General features: G+C 37.0%; 1 protein-coding gene across 6 annotated transcripts in view; it reads left to right on the forward strand.

The window, feature by feature from the left end:
* The window catches only part of LOC120536904, a 290,128-nt gene that overhangs the window by 252,595 nt on the left and 21,283 nt on the right, over positions 1-16,250 (forward strand). For all 6 annotated transcript variants that reach the window (XM_039765462.1, XM_039765463.1, XM_039765465.1 and 3 more), the window contains 2 exons: positions 3,503-3,542; positions 3,716-3,811. In XM_039765462.1, coding sequence (XP_039621396.1) covers positions 3,503-3,542; positions 3,716-3,811 — 136 coding nt within the window. The remainder of the gene's footprint in view (positions 1-3,502; positions 3,543-3,715; positions 3,812-16,250) is intronic.

Genomic DNA, 16,250 nt, shown 5'->3' on the forward strand with positions numbered 1-16,250 from the left:
AAATCATACCTAACTTTTCTGTACACTAAACTCATATTTTGTGCGCACCACCTGTTTATGCTGCCATTATACTGATTTTGCGTTCCCAACTCAATAATTCTTATTCCCCTCTGGTTTTCTGTGCCCCACAATTTAATGCTGACATCCCTGTTATTTTGTTTGAACTTTGTGCTGCTTGCCCTTTGGGGCCACCACGATTATTACTTAATGTAATTGACACCAAAAGACTGTTATTAACATGTGGCATGATACTGCTAATTTTAAATGTCATTGATTCACCAATAAATCAACAAAGGAATCTATTAAAATAGACTATAGCCTTCAGGCCTCTAGGTTGAGTCAAAAAGTTCATGTTGCACATGCAAACACATGAGCAAAGGCATGTCATATTCTAAAAATAATTATTTTTCTAGATTACAAATTGCATTGAGCATATTGTGGAACATTGTAAAAATGGGATTATGACAGCTAAATTGAGTTTGCTGTAATTATTTTAATGCCAGTAACAGCACACTGCACGATAAGAGGCAGTGAATACACTTCACTTGACCATTCCTAGTTTTCTTCCTCTTCCTCTGTACGTTTAGCATTCTTTTGCTCAGAAGTTGATGCGCTTGATGCTTCTTGAGCAGCTCTGCCTTTCTCCACCCTAGTAGCCCGCTTCTTCTCTTCTTTCGTTGGCATCTTTTCGCGTTAAAACTGATTAAGTCAGTGTTTGTGTTGCAATTACATAGCACATTTTCTTTCTTTTTCACTTAAGCTGGCACTTAAATCATTCTTGAGGCTGATTGAAAACGTAAGGTATGAAGAGGTAGGGGCAGTGATGGCAAAGGTGGTAAGGATGAGAACGGCGCTCGTACGCATGCACCGCTGCAGAGAGTTGATTCTACAATAAAATCAAAAAAAAGAGGAACCACCTTGGAGGTCAATCATCACCCCAAAAGCAGACAGTAGAGGTCACTTAGTATATGTGTACCAAATTTCAGGTCAATAGGTCAAACAGTTTGTGAGCTACAGGTGATTTAAAATCCTGGACAGACAAACAAAAAGCCACCGTAGCATGTTATATGAAGATGTTAAATTATTGAGGAGACTTTCCTACTTGTTATAAATTATGTTAGATGCATTGCAAACTTAAAAAAAAACATGATTTGGGAAGCTTTTGCATTTGAAAGAATACACAACAATGAATCTATTGGAATAGAGAGAGGAGCCATTTGCAGTCTACTGTATGATGAAACTAACACGCTGCTTTAATTCTTTTATCTCTCTTGCCATGTCATATTACTTTAGGTATCTCTGAGGTGTTCATATTTAAATGGTCAGACCTTTTGTTAAGATAAAGTTGAGATGAATAGATGGATGTAATTGAGTTCTTAGTGGAATGCTTAAGAATGGTCTGAAGAGTACAAGAAATGATAAGCCTAAACCAATACCAGAAATCAAGGTTAGAAACGAGTTTGCTTTTCCAGAAAGAGTAAATTGATTATTCATTTGTTTTATGGGTGTCTTTCTTTTGAAAGATTTAATGGTTGGATGACCTGAACAGCACAATGCCATCTTAAATATCAACAGCATAGTGACATCAAACAGCTGCAGTCAACTGACTGACAATAGATGCTGTTGGCACTGATGACATACCACACACATATGATGGCACAATGAAATTATAAAAAAAATGTGAAAAAAGAAACCTTATTTTAAAAATAAAATAAAACAAACAAAAAAGTCAAAAGGTAATCCATGAGGTTCCCAAAGGCTAGTGGAGGGAGGTTCAAAGTTAGTATTTTGTCAACTCAGGCCCCATCTCAAATGATACAAAACAGTAACAGTACAGCACCTACACTACTTTAATGTTGTGCCCTATTAATAAAATGCATTCCTGTTAAACAAAATAGATTTAGAATAAACTAATCTGACAAAGACATATTTTGACCACTGCATTTTAAATATTTTATTAGCTTTTGCTTTGCTGTAGATTTACCCAATATAATTACAAACCTGCGTGACTAGATACATGGATTTTTTAAAGTAAAGAGCTTCTTTTCATGTATGTTTTCTTATGCTTGTCAAACTTATAAAAAAATGAAGGTTATATAGTCCTGGGTGTGGACTAAAACAGGATTTACATTTTTTGGTGGCTGATACCATCATTTCATGCCTGAGACTCCACTGCTGGTAATATATTATCAAGCGGTGTTCTAAACTGATGAAGTTATTTATGACGATAGCCCTTTGGTATTCTTTTTCTTGTGATGGTAATAAACATGTTTCTGGCTATTCAGCTCGCCTTCTTCTCTCTACTAATATAAAACTGTTATTGTACCTGCCTCTTTCACTGGTATTTAAGCACATGCTTTATATTCATCTCTCTTTGATTCAGTTGTTTCATTATCCTTCATTTGCTTTACTTTATTATGTCCTTAAAATTTTAGCTTATTTCACCAGATATGATTTTTTTGTTTTTTTTTTTCCCTTTAGCTATTTTGTGAAAACAATTTACTTTTAATTTCATCATATGGTAATTTATTTTTAATATACAGTGGAACCTCGGTTCACGAACGTCTCGGAACATGTACAAATTGGTTTACAACCAAAAGTTCGCCAAACTTTTGCATCTGTTCATAACCACAGACTTGGTATACGAACAAGCCAGTTTCCCTTTCGGTTTGTGCACGCCGATGACTTCCGCACGTGTTCAGTCTCTCCCTGTGCATTCCCTGCGCAGCGAGAGAGACAGACACACACACACACACACACGCATGAGACACACTTGCGAGAGAGACACACACGCGCGAGAAAGAGACACACACACACAGGCGTGCGCAAGAGAGAGAGAGAGAGAGAGAGAGAGGCTGGACACATCAGGCTTGTTTTTAAAGAGACAGATTCGAGCATTGTTCTAACCTTGTTGTATTTAATGAAGACTTTTTTCTATTCGATTTTTAACCTCCACTTCACTTCTGTTTACAGCGATCGGTACGTAGCTTGCATTGTTGCAATGTTACTTTTCTTGGTGGTTTATTAAATTACGGATTTTTCAAATGTTAATTTTTTCCCTGTGCTTAAAACTCATTAAAAAAAAGTGTTTTTAGCGAGCGGTTCGTAGCGCTATAGTGGAAACTCTTGCAGTGTTAGTTTTCTCTGTTGTTCAAGGTTTTCTCAGTGTTATTCAGTGTTTTTGCATTTAGTTTACTATTACGCTGTGCATTCTATGGTATAATTAACTATATTTGTGCTTAAAAATCTTAAAAAATATATATTTATATACAGTTCGTACGGTCTGGAATGGATTAATTGTATTTACATACAATCCTATTGGGAAATTACTTCGGTTCATGACCAAATCGGATTACGACCAGAGTTTTGGAACGAATTATGGTCGTGAACCGAGGTTCCACTGTATTTGTTTGTCAGTCAAAAATGCCTAACAGTTATAGTGAGCAGAAGTATGTTAGGATGTTATTTCCAAAAGTAAAGGTTTTTTTTTTGTCTTTTTAAGGGGGATCCTATCCTGAATAAACTAAAATCCAACTGGAGAGGTGAGTGATGCAGTGTGGGAATACATTTAAAATACCTCCTGTAATCCAGCATTAATATTTGAAATTGATAATAAGCAGCAACAGAAATTGCAATTGTAAAATACCATTATACTGAAGTCAAATCACCAACCAATGCTGCATTTTGATGGGCTTTTTGCATCTTGATTTGGCAGTGCTGGAAGAAATGGAAGAAAGAAGAACGAAGAAACCTACAGTTGTCATTTTTGGATCTTGGAATGCTTCTAACTGCATTTCACAAAATATGAAAGGTAAATTTAAGTTTTGTATAAAAGCTTTTTTGCATATGCATCTCTACTCCCACCAGCCTTAGGGATGTTGTGCTCCACGATCACATTATAAAGAAATTTAATAACTTCTGCCACCTCAGTTGCTATGGCGAAAATGTAAAGCAGGGTGTTAAGAGAACTCATTTTATTTTTATACATAGGTTGTGTTTCATCATAGACTATCTAAGACCATGCTAACACAGTTGTATAGAAATAAAGATGAGACACCAGGGTGATGTTAAGTCACTGTATTAATTGCTTTAATGAACAGTAAAGTAGGTATCCATGTTCAAAACCTCTGAACTAAAATTAGGGTCTCAACAGACAGAAGCTTTTCCCAGCAAAATTAGGTACAAGCCCGGGATCATCCCTGAATGTTATGTCAATCCTATAAGTTGATGGTCTTTTTCTTAGCTTGATTTTTCCATCCTAAATTGAGGAATTCCTGGAACCAGTACTAGTGTAGTGAAATAAAGTAAAAGAGTGCCATGAAATTCAGAATTTTTCATTGGCAAAATGAAGAAAAACAGTATTCTGTTGATATTTTATTCTGACTGCATTTTATCATTAAGCTCTGTGAATTTCATTGTAAATCTCTCATTAGTTAAACACCTTGTGATTATCCTTTGTGTGGAAGAGGTAGCGCATTGAGCCACTACGCAGTTTGCCTTTTCATTCAATGTCTTTTTCTCCAGTCCTGGATCCTGTTGTCCATGTCACGCTGCCAAGAAAAATGTTGTTCCACCACTAGGCTATATTGTAAATGAAAAAGGTGGATGTAAAGTTAGACATGTAACAATCTTTTAAATGTGAAATTCACCCACTCCATATTTTGTTCAGTTTCTGGGAGCTGGAGCGTATCTTTCCAAGAAGCAACAGTTCATTCTTTAGCCAATTGCCTTATGGATACATAAAAAGAAAGGTGGGAGTGATTTCTAAAGGTGGATGTGTAAGATAATTTCTGAAGGTGGATGGTCACGATAAAGTGACTGTAAGAGACGGAGTGTATATTCGTAAAATGTATCTGCAACGATAGTCTGCTAGTGAAACTGTCTTACACTATAGTACTCTATCGACTGCATTATTAAGAATGCAGTGTATTTTTTACCACCGTCATTTATGATTAGCGGTTCTGAAAAAATAATGATAATAAAAGTTTGGATATGAGATATTTATCATTACTAAACAACATCTGAAGAAAATTTAAATGAACATAACAATACAAATTTGTGTCCACCTAATTTTAATGGATTGACGTAGACTTAAGTGTGGGCTCTGCTTGATTGAGTCAGTCAGATTACAACAAATGTTTGACTGTTGTTGTTTACTCGAATGTCCAAATGAAATAGTCATCTACATTTAACAGGTCACCTTAAAGACGGGCTATAAACGTATTACAATTTTAAACGTTTAATAAACCCACAGAGTTAAATCTTTACTTCTATAATACACAACCCTAAAATGTGTTTTATTACTTTCATTACTATTTATCCACGTTTTTTTATTTAAGTAGTCCTAATCTATTTTAGCGCCTTCTGTCTGCAGATCAGCCTCTATTCTTTGTTTGCTGATGTGTGTTAAATATTCTGTGCTCTTCATGTCTGTTCTCAACATACCAGCAGCTCTAGTGAGTTTCTTGCCTGTCGATCACGTAGTCAAGTTTGTTTTTTTAGCTGTATTAGGATTACAGATTATTAAAAATCACATACTTGACACTATCACATTCATGTATCAGGGAATAGACAACGTTAAGAAAGCTGGCAATAAAATTGTGACTTTAAAGAATCCATTGGCTGTCTCTACATGTTGTCATTGTTAAATGTAAGAAACACAGTTATCATAGTGCTAGTAGTCACCTTTCAGTTATTGTTTTTACAATGAAGTTTACTATGTTAAACGATCTGTGAAGAGCAAATATTATGCCTTTAAAAGAGTAATAATTTTGCAGTTTTTCTGACTGTGCACCTGTTAATCAGGGTATTCAATTATTTGACTTAATTGGATCTTTATTACTTTTGGGAATTTAAATACCTCTTTAAGACCATCAAATATATGTTTATTATAATAAATATTACTTATGCAAAAGTTACATTTAGAGATAAAACTTGACAGATGTTTGTTTGTAGTTCATATCTCATTTAGCCTCCATTTGACTGGAGGAGGAGGCCAGGAGTCCAACTGTACAGCAGGCACTGATGGGTATCAGCATCACGACTGGTAACAAGATAGAGATGGCAGATATTTGAGCTGGACATAATCCTATATGACTACACAAGCAAACGGCATATTAAGAGCATACAGAGTCTGTATACTTCAGTATCGCCCTGACATAACAACCTGTACAGCTGTAAACGACTCCACTTTACTGGTCATTTTAGCACACACTACACTAAGTCTGTCAAGTCTGAACCATTAAATTATTCAATCTGAATAGCTGGAAATTTATTTTGGCCATGATATTTCTGGTAAGGCTTTTTTTCTTGTTTGTCATAGGTTTATACTGAAAAACTGGTTTACATCTATGTAGTTTTCTATATAAATACATACATACTGCTCAAAAAAACTAAAGGAACCCTTTTTATGAGAGTATAGTATCAAGTCAATGAAACTTCTGGGCTATTGATCTGGTCAGTTACGTAGCAGAGGGGCTTGTTAATCAGTTTCAGCTGCTTTGGTGCACTACAGGGGCAACACTGAGATGACCCCCAAAACAGGAATGAATGGTTTAACAGGTAAAGGGAAGCCACTGACATTTTTCAATCCTCATCTGTTTTGTCACTCATTTTGCATTTGGCTCTGGTCAGTGTCACTACTGGTACCATGAGGCCATACCTGGACACTACAGAGCTGGCACAGGTAGTCCAACCTCTCCAGGATGGCACATCAATACCATGTGCCATTGTCAGAAGGTTTGCTGTGTCTCCCAACACATTCTCAAGGGCAATGAGGAGATTCCAGGAGACAGACAAGCAGTTCCTCTAGGAGAGCTGGACAGGGTCCCTCGTAGAAGGCCCTTAACCCATCAGCAGGACCCACAGGTATCTGCTCCTTTGGGCAAGAAGGACCAGGAGCCAGAGCCTACAAAATGACCTCCAGCAGGCAGGCCACTGGTGTGAATGTCTCTGACCAAACAATCAGATACAGACTTCATGAGGGTGTCTTCTAGTGGGCACCATGGAGCTCAATTGGCATTTTCCAAAGAGTACCAGAATTGGCAGGTCCACCACTGGTGCCCTGTGCTTTTCACAGATGAGAAACGGTTCACCCTGAGCACATGTGGCAAACGTGAATGGGTCTGGAATAGGTTATGCGGCCTGTGACATCGTTCAGCATGACCGGTTTGGTGGTGGGTCAGTGATGGTATATCTGGGGGAGCATATCCATGGAGGGACGCACAGACCTCTACAAGCTAGACAATGGCACCTTGACTGCCGTTGATCATTTTCATTTCCATCCTTTCGTTCCTAACATATCACCATATCAGTTCAAAGCAGTAAAGATATCCAGCAGGATTTTTTCCCATTGAGATCTGATGTGTTTTCAAAGTGTTTCTTTAAATTTTTTGAGCAGCTTATATTTATACATATATACACATAAACACTGACACACACTTAATGTCAAGACCTTAGCATAACGAGCTTCTAGCTGTGAGTTATGGTTTTAGAATACTGAGCTTCAAAACTTTTGACTCTCCATTTATCAGGAGTATACAATTATTTTCCTTTAATTTTGTTCCTATATATACAAGCAGCATTTTCAGTTAAAGACAATGCAAGTTTTATTGAAAATGTGACTCTTAAATAAAGATAAGTAAGACCCTTATTGTTGTAGACTATGTTTGTAAGTGAACAGCACAGTCTTGATCAGGATACTCAGTTTCCAAGCTGTGGGATTACCGGCGAGTCCAGCAAAGTGCCATTTGTAGACGGTGTTGATACAAGAGGAGGCTCTGCTCAAATCTATCAATTCTAGTTGAGTTAATACACAAATTGACTGGACCAGCACAAATGCAAACACTCAGTATTGTCACTACCAAAAACAAAATTTTATTAATAATTATTCAGTATAAATTGTACAACCATTTCAAGAAATGTTTATAATTAACAATAATGATGGGTCAGTTGAACTGAAAGAAAAATTAATCTTCTTTGTACATTCCAACAAACAGACTGATCGGGGAATATACTGAAGCACATCCACTTCTATATATATAAATAATATGTAATGAGGATACACATGTTTGCTTGTAAAGTTCAACAAAGTAATAATGTACAATGCAGTTATAAAAATTAAAGAAAGAATGCAGACGACATGAATTGGCTAAAACAGATACACAATGTCAAATATACAGAACTTAATCAACAGTGTCCTTTATTATTTACATCAATAGTTAAATCAAATATACACAACTCTATTATGAACAGTCAGTTCAACATTCAGGAATAAAAAGGCCAAAGACAAATAAAGCAAGTGACACGTTTATTAGAGGAGTGGCTGAGATGGAAAACCAAGTTGAGATGCCTTAGTGATGCTGTCTGTCCTCGTATTCCAACAGTTGAAGCTCAAGTGTGTCAAACTCTTCGCTCACTTAAAAAAAAAAAAATACTTTTACCAATACTAAAAGTGTATTAATGCATATTTTAAATTTTACTTTAAATATATATTTACATTTATATGTATTTAGTTTTTATTCTTGTCTAAATTCACTACAAGTAAAATGGTATTCTGATTAACAGAATAATGGTGCTGAAAATAAAAAGAAAGGACTGTCTATCCCCCAACACCACATGACACCCCAGTCACCATCTGCTGGTCCATTAATGAACAGACCTTCTGCTTCTTACTCATAGAGACACTTTCTGTACTCATTAGAGGTTCACTGAAGCCAAATGAGCCTCCAGCATCAGCATATCCAGAATGATGAGGACTCTGTCAATGTTTTCAAAAGTGCCTACAGCTCTTGACAGCACTTCATCAGGTAGTTGTAGAGGCCATCTGTCAGCTCCTCATCATCTACTGTATAGAGGTCATTACCCTTTGACCTTTAGGATCTTCATCATTTTTAAACCATTTGGATGACACCTTTTCAGATACAACAGCCTGTTGGACAAGCAAATACAAGAGTTTGGTGCTCTAAAGTCATCATAGCTCTTTGCTACTAGATAGATTACAATAACAAAGTTTTACTTGTTATCTGAACTAACTTACCAGCAAGTGATCATCTGCTCCAAGGCCCTTTATGATGAACTCCAACAGTTTTTCATTTTGAGTCCTCCTTGTTCTCGAGTCAGCTGCCCTTCTGCAGCCACACAGCCAGCCTGCTCTCCTACATGGCGGACACACACAAATAAATACATCAGACTGTCACATGAAGTGTTTGTCTTGTGCAAGCTATCTGGTTTGGGTCTGAACACTCCTGCTATCTCATAAAAGTGGACACTTTGGAATGAAGTTCAAACTGTGAGAATTACTCTGTGGTTCTCTACGAAAACTCTCGTTTATGGTTATCTTAATAGTTTCTTAGAATACATCAATTATTTCAGAGTATTATGAATTCACCAATCTGGACACTACCTAAAGTAATATGCAAGTCACATCATCCTAAGATAAAAGGATATACTGTATACAGTGCTGTCCACTATTATTGGCACCCCTTGTAAAAATTAGTAAGAAGGGTTAAAAAAAAATCCCTGTTTGCTGAAGAAATAATTCAATAATAATAATAATTCATTACATTTATATAGCGCTTTTCTCAGTACTCAAAGCGCTATCCACACAGGGAGGAACCAGGAAGCGAACCCACAATCTTCCATAGTTTCCTTACTGCAAAGCAGCAGCACTACCACTGCACCACCTGTGAGGAAATGTCACCTTGCACTGAAAAAATTAGAAACAAATTAGAAACATCTGACTTTTAATTGAAACAATTTCATTCAAAGAAAAACAAAGCCCTCATCAAAAAATATATATTTTTTTAAATTATCATTTTTATAAGGGGTGTCATTAATAGTGGAGAGCACGTTAAATGAATGCCACAATTCATGTATGCCACACATGAAGAATATATATATATATATATATATATATATATATATATATATATATATATATATATATATATATATATATTATCAGCATCTTTAAAAGACTGACAGTAAAATCAAAGGGTTCCTCCATAGTCAGATAAAGAGCATACTGACAGAGGATAAGAGATAAAGTATTGAAATCCTACACAATCTAAACACAAATGTAAAGTTACATAAAGCTTATAGTTCATATTCAAATACCATCAACGTGTCTACTCCACAGCCTACTGAACCAGCAGGGATATCCTAAGAAAAGAAGGAAAGAAAAAAGACACGTGAAAGTCAAACACTAAAAATGAAGGACAAGTTTAAAAAATGGGTTTTGCAATTTACCTGATTTTTCATTAATATTCAATTTCCAGAAGATATTCTTGTAGCAAGCTGGCTGAAAGGAAAAAAATATAAATGTCACTTGTAAATAAATTAAGAAGGCTCTGTGAACATCGCGACCGTCAGTCTGAGTTTAGTGGCGCACTGTCCATTGTAGGAAAATCTTTAACAATTTAGGAATAGCAGGCATCATCTGCACAAAACTACCATGAAATTCTATTAAAATTGACGGTACAAAAACATCGCAGATTATTTGGTATTACAATTTAGACACATTACTGAAACATAAGGAACTAAACTGAAAAGAAAAAAAGGTAAAATCGAGCACCACTGTAGTCAAAATGAACTTTATCAAAAGCCTGTTTTACGACAGAATAACTGATCAAGCGATTCCAAGATGCTTGTATAAGTTTTGGTTTTTTTTTTCGTTTTCCATGTACAGTCGAGGAGTTCTTGTGAAACTTTCCTTGTGGAATTTGAAGAGTTGCCGGTATTGTCGATATTTTAAAATGTTGAAGAGAAAAACATGTACAACAAGTGGTAAAGAAATGCAAAATAAAGCGCGAAATTCATTTAAGCCCGAATGGTTAAAAGTAAAAGTAACCACAGATACGCCAGATTCAAGGAATGTTGTGGTTGAATTAGGTTGCATATACGAATACGCAGACGAGAATGGACTTAAGTGTAAGTTCTGTGATGCTAGTTCAAGTAGTAAGGCTAACAAAGACAATGAATATATTATGAGGGGCCATACAGGCCATAAATCATATATTACTGTGTGTAATCTATTGGTTTACGTGTGAACACTATTGGTTTATGAATATTTACTATCGGTTTGCGTGCATACTTAATTGGTTTGCGTGCATACAATACTGGTTTCATTCATATGAACTATATTGGTTCGTGTCCATATATTATCAGTTTGTGCGTGAACTATATCCGTTTGTACGTGCATATCACTGGTTTGCATATGAACTATATTGATTTGCGTGTGTATATCACTGGTTCCAGTACGATTTGTTATTGGTTTGTGAGTGAACTGCATTGGTTTACGCTTGCATGCTATCGGTTTGCGTATGATCTATATTGGCCTGTGTTCTGTGTCGGTCTAACAATGGATTTGTGTATGCACTATATTGGTTTCATGCACGTCTTATACTGGTTTCATGTGGGTAACCTGTCGATTTTGTGCTTGAACTCTATTGGTTGTATGCGTGCACTATGTCGGTTTCGCGTATGAAACATATTGGTTATGCGTGCGCATCCTATCGCAACTCTGTGTATGAACTATATCGGTTCTGCGTGTGAACTATATTGGTTGTTCACGTGATCTTCAGAGGAAATGGGCGGGGCAAGAAACAGGAACTCAAGGGCCGGTAGAGTCATGGAGTGTAAAGAGAAGTGTCTAGGAGACGCATCTGCGTTTAAACGGCACTATATATTTTTTTCCGCACAATACGTTTGTGAAAGGACTTGGTGGTAATTATCACTATTTAGTAGAATCTACCCTTGAGTCCGTAATGAACACAAGGCAGAAGTTAGGTACGTAGCCGTCTTCTTATTTGCTTCCAGGATCATGTTTGCTCGCACCCGGACACAGTACGTTTTCACTCAACTTTTGAAACCAGTTATTCATTCTGAAGGCAAAATATTCTACATTTACTAACGCCTTTATCCAACATACAACATTTAGATACTACTGGTTAGATTCGCCCAGTACCCCCCACGCCGCACAGACAGGTGAAGTGACTTGTTTATGGTCACATAGTGTCATTATCAGGACTTGAACCCACGAACTCAGTTTAAAAGTGCAGTCTTAAACACTACGCCACAATGCTTGCACATCTACAACGTGTATATTAATTGGCATAATATAAACTTGTCCAGGACAGATTCCATTGTTAAAGTTGAGTTTAACATTTTCAACCTGTTCAAGTTTTGGTTGAAAATCTGGAATATTTATTTTTTCAAATAATGGATCAGTTTGCGGATTAATGTACACACTGTAGAATATTTTGCCTTGCTGTTAATATAGAAGAAGAAGCTGGTTTGTGAATAAGTAGCTGACTGCAAGCTTATACTGGATGTAGCTAGAAGTGAATAAAAAGGCAGCTGAATGTGCACCTAACTTAAAAATAATTACCACCAAACCCTTTCACAAACATACAGTGGTGTGCAAAAGTATTCAATCCCCTTGAAAGTTGTCATAATTTTATGCAAGACAAAATATTTGTACACATATTTATTCATTCAGTATTTTTTCTTATGCTGTAACAAAACATTTCCAAAGTCAAAATAAACTATTTTATGTAGACATTTAATTGAAGAAGAAAATCTCCAAAGTTAGTGTTTACATAAGTGTTTAAACCTCTGTGCTTTGGAAGCTCCAGGTTTACACCAATGACAAATTAATTACAAAGGTGGCAGACATTTGACAGTCATATTAAACATAATGAGGTGCTCCTTTCTCTCTGGATATAAAAAGCCCCCTTCGTAGGGGCCATAGTCTTTGGTGGACAGTCACTGAAAAAATGAAGAGAGAGGAGCATTCTGCTGATGTGAGAAACAAAGTTATTGAAATGCACAAGGTAGCAGGAAATAATTATAAAAATATCAAGAGTTGATGTCCCATTGTGCACTGCTGGATCCATCATCAGAAAGTGGAAGGTTCATCACAGCACCCTGACTCTTACTAGAACAGGCCGTCCCTCAAGACTGAACATCAGAGTTAGACATCAACGGTGAGAGAGAAACTAGAAATCCAACCGTCACTCTCAGATGTTTGCAATGCTTTTTGGCTGAAACTGGAGTGAAGGTGCAGGGGTCCACAATTTCAAGAGCTCTCCATTAAACAGGCCTCTACAGGAAAGTGGCAAGAAAGAAGCCATTCCTTAAGATGGTCCACATAAAAGCACATATGGCGTTTTTCCAGTTAAATGTGGGGAGAAGGGTTTATGGTCAAATGAAACCAAAATAGAACTTTTTTCTCAGACTTCAAAGAGGTACAGAATGTGTGGTGTAAAACAAACACTGCCCATGCCACAAGAAACACCAGACCTACAGTGGAATATGGTGGTGGCAGCATCTTGCTATGGGGATGTTTTTCATGTGCTGGGACTGAGAATCTTGTCAGAGTTGAAGGGACAATAGATGGGCACAAATACCACACAATATTGCAGGAGAACTCGATCCAGTCTGCTATGAATTTAAAGCTCAGGAGAAGATTCATCTTTCAAGATGACAATGGCCTTAAGCATTAGACCAAAGTGACTCTGGGATGGCTCAAAAACAGACAGGTGAATGTTTGGAATGGCCAAGTCAAAGCCCTGATCTTAACCCTGTTGAGAATCTGGGGCACTGTTTGAAAACTGCTGTTCAGAGATACCATCCCACCAACATAGAGGGTACCTAGAAATCATGCCAAGAAGAATAGGGAAGAATCACACCTGAGCAATGTGCAGAACTGGGGCATATTTACATACCCCAAAAGAATGAAGGCTGTTACTGCAGCAAAAAGGTTCTTGACAAAGTATGAATATGTTGGGCTTGAATGCTTAAGCAAACAATCACTTTGGAGTTTTTCTTTAGTTAAGTTATTTGGAGTTTGATAATGTTTTGTTACAGCACAAGAGGTCACATTAAAAATACCAAATGGATAAATATGTGGACAAATCTTTTGTCATGCAGAAAATTAGGATGACTTTTAAAGGGATTGAATACTTTTGCACGTCACTGTATGTTTGTGAAAGGGCTTGGTGGTAATTCTTTTACCAGTATTTTCCCTTAATTCTGAAATGATCACAGGGCTGAAGTTAGGTACGCATTCGGCTGGCATTTTATTCACTCCCAGCTACTCCCAGTATAAGCTTGCAGTCAGCTACTTATTCACACAGCTTTTGCAAAGCAGCTTCTTATTCTATTATAACAGCAAGGCAAAATATTCTACAGCGTGTACATTAATCGGCATCATTACAGACTGATCCATTATTTGAAAAATAAATATTCCACATTTTGGTCCTGCACGGGTCAAAATTGTTAAACTCTAATTTAACAAATGAATCTGTCCTGGACAAGTTTATATATGCCAATGTCACAAAACTATGAAAATTAAGGTGGCCCAACGTCATTTAACACTTTACAGTGCCCATTAAATATCACAGTAAATCCCATTTATCTGATATTGAAGTGGGAATACATTGTCAGTTTCACCCTGATACTCACACTGGGCAGAGCAAAACTCCGCTGCATCATAAAAAACACATCTGTCTTTTCACAAAACTGTGAAAGGTAAGGTGGCCCAATATGATGTAACTGACCCATGCAGGTCCTAAATGTTAAATGTTTAGCTTTTCAAAGAATGGACACGTTTAGTCAATTAATATACACGTTATAGATGTGCAAGCATTGCGGTTAGGGCTTTGCACTTTCAACCCTTTGTTCGTGGGTTCAAGTCCCGAGACTGACACTGTGTGACCCTAAGCAAGTCACTTCACCTGTCTGTGCGGCGCGGTGCGGGTCGCTGGGCATAATAAATCTAACTAGTAGTAACTAAATGTTATGTTGCATAAAGACGTCAATCGTAAATGTTGAATATTTTGCCTTTAGAATAAGTAACAGTTTTGCAAATACTGTGTGAACAAGTACAGCTGCGGGTTGCAAGCAAGCATGTAGATGGGATCGAATAAGAAGACGGCCAAATACGTACCTAACTTCAGCCTTGCGTTCATTACAGACTCAAGGGTAGATTCTGTTAAATAGTAATAATTACCACCAAGTCCTTTCGCAAACGTATGGTGCGGAAAAAAATATATGGTGCCGTTTAAACATAGATGCATCTCCTAACCACATCTCTTTATACTCCATGACTCTACCAGCCCTTGAGTTCCTCTTTCTTGCCCCGCCCATTTCCGCCGGAGATTTTGTGAACAACCAATATAGTTCACACGTAGAACCGATATATTTCATACACAGAGTTGCAATAGGGTGCGCACGCATAACTGATATGTTTCATATGTGAAACCGATATAGTGCACACATACAACCAACAGAGTTCAAGCGCAAAATTGACAGGTTACCCACATGAAACCAGTATAAGACGTGCATGAAACCAATATAGTGCATATGCAAATCATTGTTAGACCGACACAGAATACAAACCAATATAGTTCATACACAAACCGATAACATTCAACCGAAAACCAATGCAGTTCACTCACAAACCAATAACAAACGTACTGGAACCAATGATATACACACGCAAATCAATATAGTTCATATGCAAACCAGTGATATGCACATACAAACGGATATAGTTCACGCACAAACCGATAATATACGGACACGAACCAATATAGTTTATATGAATGAAACCAGTATTGTACGCAGGCAAACCAACTAAGTATGCACGCAAACCGATAGTAAATATTCATAAACCAATAGTGTTCACACGTAAACCAATAGATTACACACAGTAATATATGATTTATGGCCTGTTTGGCCCCTCATAAATATATCACCGGAAAGCGTTGGGATACGTGGAAGCTTGACTACTGTAAACGACATTTATCGTCGCGTATTCACTTAGAAAATGTTGAAATTTTGTACAATCACTTGCATGGAATCGACCTGAAACGTCTTCTGGTTGAAACAAGTACTGAGCGAGAAGAACGAATTGAGCATAACGAGCGCCAGCGATCAAACGAGGAGCAAGTTCGAATCTTAATGGATAATGTTCTTCTTGCTATCAGGATGAACGCTTTGATGCTGTCAGTGCAAATGATTCACGACCATATGGGAAAATATGTTTCTTTACCAGACAGTTGGCGAAGTAAGAACTACGCCTTTGAGTTTGTTGAATCAATCAACGAAGTGGTTGCAAACAACATATTTATAGAATTTCGAGCTGCATCGTTCCACACGCTCATCGTTGATGAAAGTACTGACATAACAATATATAAAATGCTAATCATCTACTTTAAATATCGTCCAACAAATTTGTGTGATTA

The sequence above is a fragment of the Polypterus senegalus genome, chromosome 10, assembly GCF_016835505.1.
Source record: "Polypterus senegalus isolate Bchr_013 chromosome 10, ASM1683550v1, whole genome shotgun sequence".
Taxonomy (NCBI): Eukaryota; Metazoa; Chordata; class Cladistia; order Polypteriformes; family Polypteridae; genus Polypterus; species Polypterus senegalus.